The sequence below is a fragment of the Syngnathoides biaculeatus genome, chromosome 6 (genome assembly GCF_019802595.1).
Source record: "Syngnathoides biaculeatus isolate LvHL_M chromosome 6, ASM1980259v1, whole genome shotgun sequence".
NCBI lineage: Eukaryota > Metazoa > Chordata > Actinopteri > Syngnathiformes > Syngnathidae > Syngnathoides > Syngnathoides biaculeatus.
This window is the reverse complement of record NC_084645.1, coordinates 4,703,177-4,718,039: the sequence shown is the minus strand read 5'-3', so window position 1 is coordinate 4,718,039 and position 14,863 is coordinate 4,703,177. Positions and strand designations below refer to the sequence as shown.

Genomic DNA, 14,863 nt, shown 5'->3' with positions numbered 1-14,863 from the left:
CATCCAAATTGTCATTGGCAAACTTACGATGGGCCTTGACATGTGCTGGTTTAAGCAAGGGAACCTTCCGTGCCATGCATGATTTCAAACCATGACGTCTTGGTGTATTACCAACAGTCAACTTGGAAACGGTACTCCCAGCTCTTTTCGGGTCATTGACCAAGTCCTGTCGTTTTGTCCTGGGCTGATTCATCATCTTTCTAAGGATCATTGAGACCCCACGAGGTGATATCTTGCATGGGGCTTCACTTCGATTGAGATTGACAGTCATGTTTAGCTTCTTCCATTTTCTAATGATTTCTCCAACAGTGGACCTTTTCACATCAAGCTGCTTGGCAATTTCTACGTAGCCCTTTCCAGCTGTGTGGAGTTGTACAGTTTTGTCTCTGGTGTCTTTGAACAGCTCTTTGGTCATAGCCATGTTACAAGTTTAGGTCTTACTGATTGTATGGGGTGGACAGTTGTCTTTATGCAACTAATGACCTCACACAGGTGCATCTGATTCTGGATAATACATGGAGTGGAGGTGGACTTTTGAAGGCGGACTAACAGGTCTTTGGGGGTCAGAATTCTAGCTGATAGACAGGTGTTCAAATACTTAGTTGCAGCTGTATCACACAAATAAATCGTTAAAAAAATCATACATTGTGATTTCTGGATTTTTCTTTTTAGATTATCTCTCTCACAGTGGACATGTACGTACAATGTATATATATATTTATATATATAAAATTTATTCATTCATATAATTCATTACACCATACTCAGATCTCAGTAAGACATTACTGCTCGTCTTCTGTCTCTGAAATAATTTTATACAAAAAATGTGGGAATGAGTAACTACTACTGTGGATCATTGATGCCAAAATCTCAAGGCAGACCCAAACAAAGGTTTTCTTTCAACTTTATTGTGCATCAGGTGCCCAAGATCTTAACCAAGATGATCATCAGCTCTCTTGTCAAGTCTCTGCTTCTCTAAATGCCAAGATTTGTGAAAGTGACAATCTTATCTCCCTCTTATCGTTCTTTCAACCTCACAGCTTTGTTTATAACTCTGTACCATTTTCTCGGTGTGAGACAGGTGTTCCTTTAGAGACATAATTTACTTTTCCAAAGCTCAAGATAATGTAGATATGTGCTCATGACAAAATGACAAAAAGATGAAAATGGAACAATATTCATAGCTGAGATAAGTTTATTATGGACATTTTTCCAATCATCAAAGAAGACTAAAACTTAACACATAAACATAAAAACAAATTCATACCAAGACCGACCGTACCGTTCCGACCTGTCAATCACTCTTACAATAATAGCAAATCAGATAGCCGCATTGTCTTAACCCCTGGTTTAAGACGCCCCTCTCGCCACGTTGCCCCACAAGCCATGGTGGTTGTCTGTAGCGTGTGCTTGTAAAAGTTAATGTTACGAAGAAAATGGTCCTCAGATCTGCTTGGGGAACGTGGAATTCTGATTAAAGGTATCCTGTTGGGCTACAAGGAGCCCGGTTTATTCATTTTCCAAAGCCCAAAACACAGTTGTGTCTACGATGGATTAAGGCTTGCGGAAGACCGCACGTACAACTCAATGTGAACAATATCAACAAGCACAGGGCTGTATGTTCGAAGATAAGTGAGGGAGAAGTATCCTCTCTGAGTTTGATTTAATTATTATCAGTGCTTTATACTTTGGAGGAGAAGAACTTTCACTTTGTTAGTGTATCACTGACCTGCTGAATAAAGTGTGTAATGTTTCATGCCGAAGTGATACTAAATGCACGATGTCATGCAAGAGCAATGCCTATTTGCCTATTTGGATCACATCAGACTTTTAAGACAGAGCACTGGGTTCGATTATGAGCCAAGTCAAATGAATACACCAACTCACTTATAAAGACGACAAAGATATTAGTTGTGATCTTTCCAAATAAAAAGTACTTACTCTGCTTTACATCCGCAGTACGATTCCACTATTTTATTATGTTGGATTTCAATGTGAAGTTTGTGAGGCGTGAAACTTTTTTGCATCGATCGCCAACATTTCGCTTTAACTCTGACATTGCGCCCTGCTCCGTCCAAAATCTTAATTCCGTGCGTGAAATAGTTGAGACCTCTCTGTAGAACTCTCTTGGACAAGTCTGACGCATTTGGAAAAAAACTTACCCCATTATTGTATGGAATACACGATAGAGAATCGACTTCAAACATGTTATGTTCAATCGCAATTTTGAAAGCTTGTGGGACATGGCCAAGGGGGCGCAGCATAAGGTCGCCATTGGAAAGGTCCGTTAATGCTGTATCAGAGAGTATACGATTTAGACTGTGTCAATTTGTTTCAATGTTTACAAATGAGGATTGGATTTACAACTAGCAAGCCCCCAAACAGATTTTAAAATCATCCATGTCTCGTAGGATATTTACAATACCAAGCAAGTCACAATTTTTGATATTATGAACCTTACAAGTTTTTCTAATCAATTGTTCCAATGAAGCACATTTACAGTTCACATCTTTATTTCTTATGTAAAATGTTCATTATACATTTATATACAATCATTTTACATATTTTGGGAAATTAGTGAATGACTTTGTTACCAAAGAAGTGTCTTTGTTTTACTTTAGTCAAAGCATTGTACCATATTCTCAATGGCAGCTGATGCTTATGCCATAGTCAAATCTATTGTTCTGAAACATATATGCATCCTTCTGGAAGAAGTCCTCCGGCACCATGTCGAAACTCTCTATCTCACCTTAAGAGTTTATTACCAATCTGATACTAAGAGGTATTCTCGGACGGATTTTTGAGATTTGCGTTATTCAAACAGAATGTTGCTCACTTAGTTTTAAATAAGTGTTGCTAAAACAACGTCACTGCAGACGTGACCAGTAGTGCGACATGTCTGTTTCATTTCCTGGAACTTGGACAGGAACTGAGACCCCTGGAGAAATCAGACCTAATGAAGAGGGGATAACATATCTGTGGTTAGAATAAAGTGCAAAGCAATAGAGTAAGGGTGATCAGGGTTTTTTTTTTTTTTTTTTTTTTTTTTTTTTTTTTTTTTTTTTTTAGGTGTGATCATGAAATAACCCACTAACCCCCAATAATCCATTTTCTGAGCCACTTATCCTCACGAGGGTTACGGGAGTGCTGGAGCCAATCCCAGCTGTCATTGGGCAGGAGGCGGGGTACACACTGAACTGGTTGGGAGCCAATCACAGGGCACACGGAGACAGACAACAGTCGCACTCACAATCACACTGAGGGACAATTTAGAGTCTCCATTGAATACATGTTTTTGCGATGTGGGAGGAAACCGGAGTGCCCGGAGAAAACCCGTGAACATGCAAACTCCACCCAGACGGGGCCGGATTTGAACCCCAGGCCACAGAACTGTGAGGGCAACGCTCTACAGCTGATTGATCATGCCGCCCATAATAATAATAACAGAGACTTACTAACACTTTCAGTTGTTGGCTTTCATCATTCCCATAAAATATCACAGCAAAAAAAAACAGAATAGTCTTAATGAATGACTGTGCAACGGTGGAAAATGTTAGTGCAGGGGTGCTCAATACGTCGATGGCAGTCTTGGTCGATTGCGGGACTGCGTGGCCAAAAAAAAAAAAAAAAAAAAGTCAGCCAATGGTCCCTCGAAACTGCGCGCGTGCGCAATTATGCACCGCGGATGCAGTCTTCATTGAAAGTATAACATAGTTATTCAGTTTGTGGCATTTTGCAATGTGATTCAGTGAGTGAGGGATGACTGGTTGTTACATGCAATGGCACAATTCACATACATACTGTAAAAAAAGGATAAGAAGCCACTAGTTTCTTTTAAGCAGCACACGGAACTTTCTCTTACAACGACCGCTGCTCCGCCACACTCTTTTCCTAGTATACATTACACTCGCCTGACACCCCCCCCCCCAAGGCATACACTCATAATTAGAAATGTTACAATACTTACGTAGCCTATCAATGTGTTTTATAATGGATAATATAATCATTGAAGAAAAAGTGGTTAAACTGGAGGTGATTTTCTCTTTTCCGGGTGGGAAAGGTCTGGTCTGAAGCAAAAGTAGAAGGTGCAGGATGAGATGGTGTGTAATTTTAAAATTCCACCTTGCCACAGCCTGATCCAGGATGAAAGCGGATAGGTCAACTATTTTGACTAACCTAAAGGATAATAAGGGCGCCACGGTAGCGCAGCTGTAAAGCGGTGGACTAACAGTTCTGAGGACCAGGGTTCAATTCTGGTTTGCATATTCTCTCTGGGCCTGCATTTTTCTGGTTTCCACCCAAACATCCAACATTAACTGGACACTCTAAATTTCCCCTAGGTGTGATTGTGAGTGTGACTGTTGTCTGTCTCCATGTACCCTGCGATTGACTTCCAACCAGTTCAGGGTGTTCCCTGCCTCCTGTCCATTGAGAGCTGGGATAGGCTCCAGCACTCCCCATGACCCTCGTTAGGATAAGTTGCTAAGAAAATGGATGGATGAATAAAGGATAACAATGTAATAAATAGCAGCTACTGTTGCCAGAGGAATGACTAGCATTATAAGGCAAAGACCACAGATAATAGAAGAAATGGAGAAGCTACTGGAAAATTACACAATCAAATCATGAATAACTTTGACACTTCCTCCTTCCCTCTTCAATCCCTCCAATGCGATCGTACCACCACCAAAAAGGTAAATGATAGACGTTTAAGTGTCTTTAAGTTGATGCATATTTTATTGTTTAAATCCAGACTGCACATCTTTTTACATAAATGGGAATTATCCATCCATGCATTTTCTTAGCCGCTTATCCTCACAAGGATCACGGGAGTGCTGGACACAAAGACAAACAACCACACTCACAATCTCACCTAGGGGCAATTTAAAGTGTCCAATTATTGTTTCTTGTTTTGGGATGTAGGAGGAACCTGGAGTGCCCGGAGAAAACCCACGCAGGCATGGGGAAAACTTGCAACACACAGGGAGGGGTGGGATTAAACCCGGGTGCTCAGAATTTAAGGCCAAAGCTTTCCAGCTGATCTACCGTGCCACCAAATGGGAATTAAAATTGGAATTTAATATTTGAAGGTTGGAAATGGACTAAACTCATTTATATTATTTCCCATGGGAAAGCATGTTTCAGAAGTTGAACAACTCGGACTTTGAACACTTGACAAGAACGAATTATGTTCAAATACTGAGGTTCCACTGAAAATTGTAAGAGGGGTATGAAAGTGTAGGCATCCATTTGTTGTTTAGCTCTTTATGTTTTTGAGTTATTTATTCATGTATTTTTATGCTGTCTAGTCGGTTCTCTATTTTCTAACCTGACTGCTACCAAGCAAGTATTTGTGACATATGCTACCTATATTGAATATTTGCTGTATTATACTGTGCTTGGTATTTTCAAATAGTGAAGCTGAATAGCAATTTAATAATGAAAACAAAATAAATTATCATTAAATAAGTATTAAAATGTGGCATGGTTGCGAAGCTTTAAACCGTTGGCATCACAGTTCTGAGGACCAGAGTTCAATCCCGGCCACGCCTGTGTGGAGTTTGCATGTTCTCCCCCTGCCTGTGTGGGTTTTCTCTGGGTACTCTGGTTTCCTCCCACATCCCCAAAACATGCATTAATTGGACACTCTAAATTGCCAGTAGGTGTGATTGTGAGTGTTAAATGTTGTCTGTCTCCATGTGCCCTGTGATTGACTGGCAACCAGTTTAGGGTGTACTCCTCCTGCCCGATGACAGCTGGAATTGGCTCCATCACTCCCACAACCCATTTAGGGATAAGTGGCTCAGAAAATGGATGGATGGTTGGATAAGTATTAAAATGAATTGCTGTTTGTCTATGATACCAGTCACTGATCTTTGTTAGGGAAGATTGAGGAGCAGTCTCAGCACTACACCTGTGGATGTGGCAGAGGAGGTCAACGACTGGTTGTTCATATGCTGTTGCATATGTGGAGGCGTGTAGGTCTCATATCTTCTTCCATTTACACCTGAACTGGTGGGCAGCATGCATGAGTAAGATGTCTGACTAGATGCCTGAAAGTAAAAATAAATAAAAGTCATGAAACAACATAATTTGGGAGTGAGGCCAATAAAACTGACAGTCACAAAGCCTTGAGACACCAAAGGCTTTTGCTTAACAACAAAAGATAAAACGTGGTTTTAGGGGTGAAATAAGTCCTTAAATTAGTCCCTTCGTCACACATAGTAGCAGGAAAATGCTTAGTATGTGAACCCTTTTGAATTTCTTATATTTTTGCATATATTGGCCATAAAATGTATTCTGATCTTAATCTAAATCACAAAAATAAACTAATACTACACAGACAATGTTTTCATCCTTTTGCTAGAAACATCTCAAAGCTTCAAAGGACAAAGGGAAAAGTAAATTGACCTGTAAGGCTACAAACTCTCCAATAGATTACAAGACCAGATGAAAACTGGAGGACAATAAGAGATAAAATAATTTAGGATAAAAAAAATAAGTCAGTAAATATGTAGTTAAATGTATATATAAATGTGTCGATAAATAATTGTGGAAAGGAATATTATGAAACTCAGTCAAGAGTTACAGTGAAGAAAATAAGTATTTGAGCACCCTGCTATACTTCAAGTTCTCCCACTGAGAAATCATGGAGGGGTCTGAGATTGTCATTGTAGGTGCCTGTCCACTGTGAGAGAGATAATCTAAAGAAAAATCCAGAAATCACAATGCATGATTTTTTTAAAGATTTGTGTGAAACAGCTGCAAATAAGTATTTAAACACCTGTCTTTCAGCTAGAATTCTGACCCACAAAGACCTGTTAGTCCGCCTTCAAAAGTCCACCTCCACTCCATGTATTATCCAGAATCAGATGCACCTGTGTGAGGTCATTAGTTGCATAAAGACAACTGTCCACCCCATACAATCAGTAAGACCTAAACTTGTAACAGCAATAATTCTGACCCTCAAAGACCTGTTAGTCTGCCTTTAAAAGTCCTGTCATTACCAGAACGCGAGGGTGGACCCAAATGCACAACTCGGTAGACAGGGAGGCAGTTAAAGGAAGATCTTCATTTGTTCCAAGGTCGTAAGTCGGAGAGTCAGTCAGAGTGAGCAGCAGTATCAAGAGCGTCAAGCTGGGACCACCGTTTCCAATGTGACTTGTTAATAATACACTAAGACGTCATAGTTTGAAATCATGCAAGGCACAGGAGGTTCCCCTGGTTCGACCAGCACATGTCAAGGCCAGTCTTAAGTTTGCCAAAGATCATTTGGATGATACAGAGGAGTCATGGAAGAAGTTACTGTGAAGCATAGGTGTGGTAGCATCATGCTTTCGGGGTGTTTTTCTTCACATGGGACAGGAAGACTGGACTGTATTGTGTATTTGGAGGAAAAGGAATGATGAATTCCATCCCAAGAACACCATCACACATGTGAGATTTTGGGGAACAGCTGCTTTACCTCAGTCAGAGCATTGAAGATGGGTTGTGGTCTTTAACATGACAATGACCCGAAGCACACAGCCAGGAAAACCAAGGAGTAGCTCTGTAAGAAGCATATCAAGGTTCTGGCGTGGCCTAGCAAGTCTCCAGACCTAAACCCAATCAAAAATCTTTGGAGGGAGCTGAAACTCAATGTTTCTCAGTGACAGCTCAGAAACCTGTCTGATCTACAGAAGATCTGTGTGGAGGAGTGGGCCAAAATCCCTCCTGGAGTGTGTGCAAACCTGCTGAACAACTACAGGAAATGTTTGACCTCTGTAATTGCAAACAAAAGCTACTGTACCAAATATTAACATTGGTTTTCTCAGGTGTTCAAATACTTATTTGCAGCTGTATCAGACAAATAAATCGTTAAAAACAATCATACATTGTGATTTCTGGATTTTTCTTTTTCGATTATCTCTCTCACAGTGGACATGCACCGACGATGAAAATTTCAGACCCCTCCATGTTTTCTAAGTGGGAGAATTTGCAATATAGCAGGGTGTTCAAAAACGTATTTTCTTCACTGTAATTGGTGTTTGTATTTCCTCTGTACATTTTCTAGATGAAGAATCATCTTTATTTCTTGTGAACACGTAGACATAAAATTTTTCCTCTGGATTTTACCCATCACAGTCGTGAAAGGAGAAAAAAAACACTGCATGACTGCTGGCATCCACTGGGTGTGTTTTATTACCCGGCGAACAGTTGGGGTTATCAGTGTCTTGCACTAGAGCATCAATGGTGACCATCAGTGTGTCAAAATAAATTGAGTAATTGAAATGTAAATATGAGTACTTTTGAATGCGGACTATTAGGTACAGTAATTGGGTTTTGAGAGATATCACCCCTCCTTGAGCCATCACCTTATCCTAGTGGAGGGGTTTGTGTGTCCCATTGATACAGGAGCTAAGTTGTGTAAGGCTTCACACCCCTGCTAGGATCACCCACGGCAAAAATATCCAGGGCAAAAGACCAGACAGCACACTCCATAAATCCCTACAACGAACACAAAAATTGGATCTAGTTTCCCCTTGCCTGGACTCAGGTCACCAGTGCTGCCCTATGGAGCTGCGCCTGGAGGTAAGGCCTGAAGGTGACCCCAGGTGGCCAGGCCTGCGTCCATGAGGCTCAACCGGGCACAGCTATGGGATGGGCCATCGGGGTCAGTTTAGATTTTTCAGGGAAGCTACCATGCATGTTTTTAGGGATGAAGGAGTCATCAGCGAAACACCACACAGATACAGGGAGAACATGGAAACTCCACACAAAGCGAGGCCAAATTTCAACATGAGTCCTCAGAACTGTGCTGCAGATGTGCAAAACAGTGAACCACAGTGTGAGCTGGGTAGTGGGTGAAGGCAGGGACTTTGGTGTTTCGATCCCCACCTACAGAAGCTGGCTTCAGCTATGTGGAATCTCTGTCCCTCTGGCAGGGACAGAGCCCGACCTGGTTTGTGAGGTCAAGAGGTTTCGACTAGACATAGTCGAGCTCGCCAAAACACAGCTTGGGCTCTGGTACTAGTCCTCTTGAGAGGGGTCGGAGTCTGGGTATACTTTTTGCCCCCGGATTTGGTGCCTGTATTTAGTGTTCACCCCGGTGGATGAGAGGGTAGCATTCCTCCAGCTGCAGATGGATATTGGGTACACTGAACTGTTGTTTGTGCCGATGCACCAAACAGCAGTTGCAGAGCACTCCCTCTGAGGACTCCATCATTCTCCGTGGGGACTTCATTGTTCCATTGGGCAACGACGATGAGATCCAGAAGATCGTAATTGGGAAGAATGCCCCCCCCCTCCTGGATCAGAACCCGAGCGATGTTCTGTTACTGAAGTTCTGTGCTGATCATTTGCCATAAAGAACAAGCATAAGGCTGTCTACATGTGCACATGGCACCAGGATATGCTAGGTCACTATTCGATGATTGACTTTGTGGTTAGGTTATCGGACTTGCAACCGCATGTCTTGGATACTCAGATGAAGAGAGGGGCAGAGCTGTCAACTGATCACCACATGGCTCCAATGGTGGGAGAAGATGGCGGTCCGACATGGCAGGCCCAAACATATTTTGAGGGTCTGCTGGGAATGTCTGGCAGAATCCCCTGTCATAAAAAAGTTTAAAATCCCACCTCTGAAAGAACTTTGCTCATGTTCCAGGGGTTGCAGGCGACACTAAGTCTGAGTGGACCATGTTCCACACTTCAAATACTGGTGCAGAAGACTGCGGCCGTAAGGTGGTCAGTGCCCGTCATGGCGGCAATCCCCGAACCCGGTGGTGGATACCAACATGAGGGATTACGTCTTGGTGAAGAAAGTCCAGTCAGGCATTTTTTGCCTGTGAGATTATCAAGGCAGCTGATGTGTAGCGGCTGGTCATCCAAAAGACAGCTTTTGTGGTCGCTGAAGCTAGAACTTGTGCAAATTTGAACGCCTTGTGCTTGACCACCTCAAAAGCGTCACTGGTCCCCAACTGGACCCACTGCAGTTTGCCTATCAAGCGACAGTGAATAAAATAACTCCTCCACACAGATCTTCTCTAAATCAGACAGGTTTCTGGGCTGTCGCTGAGAAGCATGGAGTCTCAGCACCCTCCAAATATTTTCTATTGGGTTTAGGTCTGGAGACTGGCTAGGCCACCCCAGAACCTTGATATGCTTCTTATGAAGCCACTCCATGGTTCTCCTGGCTGTGTGGTTCGGGTCATTGTCATGTTGTAAGACCCACCCACGGCCCATTTTCAATGCTCTGACTGAGGGAAAGAGGTTGTTCCCCAAAATCTCACAATACATGGGCGCGGTCATCCTCTCCATAATACAGTGCAGTCGTCCCGTCCCATGTGCAGAAAAACACCCCAAAGCATGATGCTACCACCGCCATGCTTCACAGTAGGGATGGTGTTCTTGGGATTGAACTCATCATTCGTCTTCCTCCAAACACGATGAGTGTAATTATGACCAAAAAGTTCAATTTTGGGTTCAACTGACCACAAACGGCTCTCCCATGACTCCTCTGTATCATCCAAATGGTCATTGGCAAACTTAAGATGGGCCTTGACATGTGCTGGTTTAAGCAGGGGCACCTTCCGTGCCATGCATGATTTCAAACCATGACGTCTTAGTGTATTAACAACAGTCACATTGGAAACGGTGGTCCCAGCTTTTTTCAGGTCATTGACCCAATCTTGTCGTGTAGTCCTGGGCTGATTCATCACCTTTCTAAGGATCATTGAGACCCCATGAGGTCCAACAGTGGAAGTTTTTTCACCAAGCCCTTTCTAGCTGTGTGGAGTTGTACAAATTTATCTCTGGTGTCTTTTGACAGCTCTTTGGTCTTGGCCATGTTACAAGTTTGAGTCTTCCTGATTGTCGAGGGTGGACAGGTGTCTTTATGCAGCTAACAACCTCACACAGGTGCATCTGATTCTGGATAATACATGGAGTGGACTTGGACTTTTAAAGGCAGACTAACAGGTCTTTGAGGGACAAAATTCTAGCTGATAGACAGGTGTTCAAATACTTATTTGCAGCTGTATCCCACAAATAAATTGTTAAAAAAAATCATACATTATGATTTGTGGATTTCTCTTTTTAAACTCTCTCTCACAGTGCACATGCACCTACGATGAAAATTTCAGACCCTTCCATGATTTCTAAGTGGGAGAACTGGCAATCTCGCAGGGTGTTCAAATACTTATTTTCTTCACTGTCACAGGTCTGCAGATGATGTTATCAACATGGGTCTGCCCTTCATCCTTGAACATCTTGACAGCGAGGGTACCTATGCAATGATCCTGTTGGTGGACTTTAGCTTTGCGTTTAACACAATCATCCCTGAACTCCTCTCTCCTAACTTCTCCAACTCAGCGTCTCACCTTCCATCTCTCAGTGGATCTACAACTTCCTGACGGGGCAAACCAGGGTTGTGTCCTCTCCCCTCTGCTCAACACGAACGACTGCACCTCGTGGCATCTGCCTGACAAACCTCTGAAGTTCGCAGATGACACCAGGGTCATAGGCCTCATCAAAAACAGAGATGAGTCTGTGTATGGACAGGTAGTAACAAGACTGGAGCTTTGGTGTGGTCAACATCTGAGACCATGGTCATTAGTCAGAAGAGGGTGGCGTGTCCTCTCTGGGTCGGGGATAAGATCCTACCCCACGTATCTTGGAGTTTTGTTCCCAAGTGAGGAAAGAATGGAGCGTGAGATTGACAGGTGCATTGGTGCAGCAATTTAAAAAAAAGTCCCTGTTTGTTTCTGACATACTTGGCAAATAAAGATTTTTCTGATTCTGAAGAACAAGCTCAGTCAAAAGGGGGAGCTCTTAAATTACCCGTCAATCGACATTCCTACCCTCACCTATAGTCACGAGCTGTGGGTCATAACCAAAAGAACAAGAACCCGGATACAAGCAGCTAAAATGAATTTCCTCCGCAGTGTGTCCGGGCTCTCCCTTAGAGTAAGGTCAGTTATTTGGGAGGGCCTCAGAGTAGAGCCGCTGCCCCTGCATACTGAGAGGAGCTAGATGTGGCTGCGGCATCTTATTCGAATACCACCCTAGTGAGGTGTTCCGGGAACATCCCACTGGAAAGAGATCCCGGGGATGACCCAGGACATGCTTGAGAGACTTTGTCTCTCAGCTGGCCTAAGAACACCTCAGGATCCCCCCGTAAGAGCTGGAGGAAGTGACTGGAGAAATGGAAGTCTGGGCATTCTTTCTTAAGCTACTGCTCTGCTCCTCAACCTCAGATAAGTGGTGGAAGATGGATAAATGGCTCAATAGATCGTGAAAATGCTGTACAATATCAAAGTTCATGTGATAAAATAATCTTACTTGCATAGGCAAGGTGGCAGCCAAACTGAAGTGTGGCATGGACGAAAGGCTGTAGCTGCAGGACAGAACTGAGTCAGATCTCCCCAACATAGATCCTGATGTGAAGGACACTAAAATACCAGAGGATAGAAAGGGGCTCAGTAGAATTCTGGACAACGTTGTACCAAAACTAATTACACAAGAAACCTGCACAAATAAAGTCTATATCTTTTGTGCCCTGCAAAATAACTTGCCAAGTGGACAGTGGTTAAGTTAGTTGCTACAGGCTCAAATCCAACTTCAATAAGGAAAAAGCATAGATATTCTCCAGAATTTTTTTATTTCATGGGTAACTTTCTTTTTTTCAGTGATTCCGTTCAAAAGTTAAACTTTGATAGATTATAGATGCAGGGCTCACAATTTAAACAACATCAAGTGTTTGTTCGTTTGAAGACCACAATTTGGGTTCCACGCTAAAAAAAACCCAACAAAATCAGGAATTCAAAAATTTAGAATATTTGAGTAGACTAATACTCATACTTTGGAAATAATTTACTTCTCAGTTTCTCAGCGGCTATAAGTATACCCACACCTGCTCGGTGCCTCACACCATGGGCAACCCCAGTGTGGAAGAACGTACAACCCCTCATAAGAAAACTGGTAGCAGGGCCCAGACTCAGTGTGGAGGTGAGCTCGACTACATCTAGTTGGAACTTCTTTCCTCGACCTGTTCCAAAAGCCAACTTCTGTAGGGGATTGGATCGCCAAGGTCTCTGCCCTCGGCCACAGCCAGGCTCACACTGCACCCGACCACCATGGCCCCTCCCACAAGTGGTGGGGCCAAAGGAAGAGGAACCTACGTTACCCTTTCTGGCTGTGCCTTGGCGGGCCCCATGCGTTCAAGCCTGGCCAACAGGCCTGCATCTTTGAGCCCCACCTCCAGGCCTGGCTCCAGAGGAGGGCCTGGGGAACCCGTGTCTGGGCAAGGGAAACTTACATTCAATGAGATGTCTTCTTCTTCTTTTTCTTTCGGCTTGTCCTGTTAGGGGTCGCCACAGCGTGTCATCTTTTTCCATCCAAGCCTATCTCGTGCATCGTCCTCTAACACCCACTGTCGTCATGTCCTCCCTCATAAGATCCATCAACCTTTTCTTTGGTCTTCCTCTCGCTCTTTTGCCTGCCAGCTCCATCCTCAGCACCCTTCTACCAATATACTCACTCTCTCGCCTCTGAACATGTCCAAACCATCGAAGTCTGCTCTCTCTAATCTTGTCTCCAAAATATCCAACTTTGGCTGTCCCTCTAATGAGCTCATTTCTCATCTTATCCAACCTGTTCACACCAAGCGAGAACCTCAGCATCTTCATTTCTGCTACCTGAAGTCCTGCTTCCTGTTGTTTCTTCAGAGCCACAGTCTCTAATTCGTACATCATGGCCGGCCTCACTGCTGTTTTATAAGGTTTGCCCCACCAGAGTCCTCCTACACACCAACATCCTATGCTGTCGAGCTACACTCTCCCCCACCACAACCTGACAGTCGGTAACCTTCTTCAGAATACAGTCTGCATAAAGTATAACCCACCTGCGTGCTTCTTCCTCTGCTCTTGTAGGTCACTCTATGTTCCTGCCCCTTCTGGAAATAAGTGTTCACCACTGCCAATTCCACCCTTTTTGCGAAGTCCACCACCATCTGCCCCTCAGAGTTCCTTTGCTGAATGCCGTACTTACCCATCGGTTCTTCATCGCCCCTGTTTCCTTCGCCATGTCCATTGAAATCTGCACCAATCACAAACCTCTTTCTCTCTAGGATGCTCAGGACTACTTCTTCTAGTTCCTTCCAGAATTTCTCGATCAAGTCGAAGTCACATCCTACCTGTGGGGCACAGCCGCTAATCACATTATGCACAATACCCTCAATTTCAAATTTCAGCCTTATCACACGATCTGATACTCTTTTCACCTCCAAGACGTTCTTAGCCAGCTCTTCTTTTAAAATAACCCCAACTCCATTTCTCTTCCCATCTACTCCATGATAAAATAATTTAAACACTGCACCTCAACCTCTAGCCTTACTCCCTTTCCACTTTCTCTCTTGAATGCACATTATATCAATCTTTCTCCTGAACATCATGTCAACTAACTCCTGAGCTTTTCCTGTCATAGTCCCAATATTCGAAGTCCCTATACACATCTGTATGGTCTGTGCATTCCTCTTCTTCTTCTGCCGACTAAGTCAATTTCCTTCTCTTTTTTTGTCTTCGACCTACATTATCAGAATTTCTACCTACACCTTGTAGATTAACATTTCTGGGTGCGGGTGTAGGAAGCCCGCGCCACGACTTAAGTGTTGTGGCATTTGTATGATGAACGCTCACATATGTTTGGCACAGTTTTACGCCGGATGCCCTTCCTGACACAACCCTCTGCATTTATCTGGGCTCGGGACTGGCTGACAATAATGTGCTGTCCAACGGGGTGCAGATAATTAAAAAGAAGAAGCAATGAAATAAAGTCAGCACAAAAGATACACTATTTACATACTACCTAATCTATGTTAAAGTTA

At 43.2% G+C, this 14,863-nt stretch overlaps 1 protein-coding gene across 3 annotated transcripts in view; it reads right to left on the bottom strand.

The window, feature by feature from the left end:
• Window positions 1-1,285: 1,285 nt before the first annotated feature.
• Window positions 1,286-14,863, bottom strand: part of LOC133502276 (paired box protein Pax-6-like) — a 66,966-nt gene continuing 53,388 nt past the window's right edge. For 2 of the 3 annotated variants that reach the window (XM_061822898.1, XM_061822899.1), the window contains exons 8-10: window positions 12,322-12,431; window positions 5,915-6,053; window positions 1,286-2,953 (exon numbers count right to left, since the gene is read on the bottom strand). In XM_061822898.1, coding sequence (XP_061678882.1) covers window positions 2,868-2,953; window positions 5,915-6,053; window positions 12,322-12,431 — 335 coding nt within the window. In that variant the 3' untranslated portion in view covers window positions 1,286-2,867. The remainder of the gene's footprint in view (window positions 2,954-5,914; window positions 6,054-12,321; window positions 12,432-14,863) is intronic. The other variant, XR_009795423.1, reaches the window with a different exon arrangement.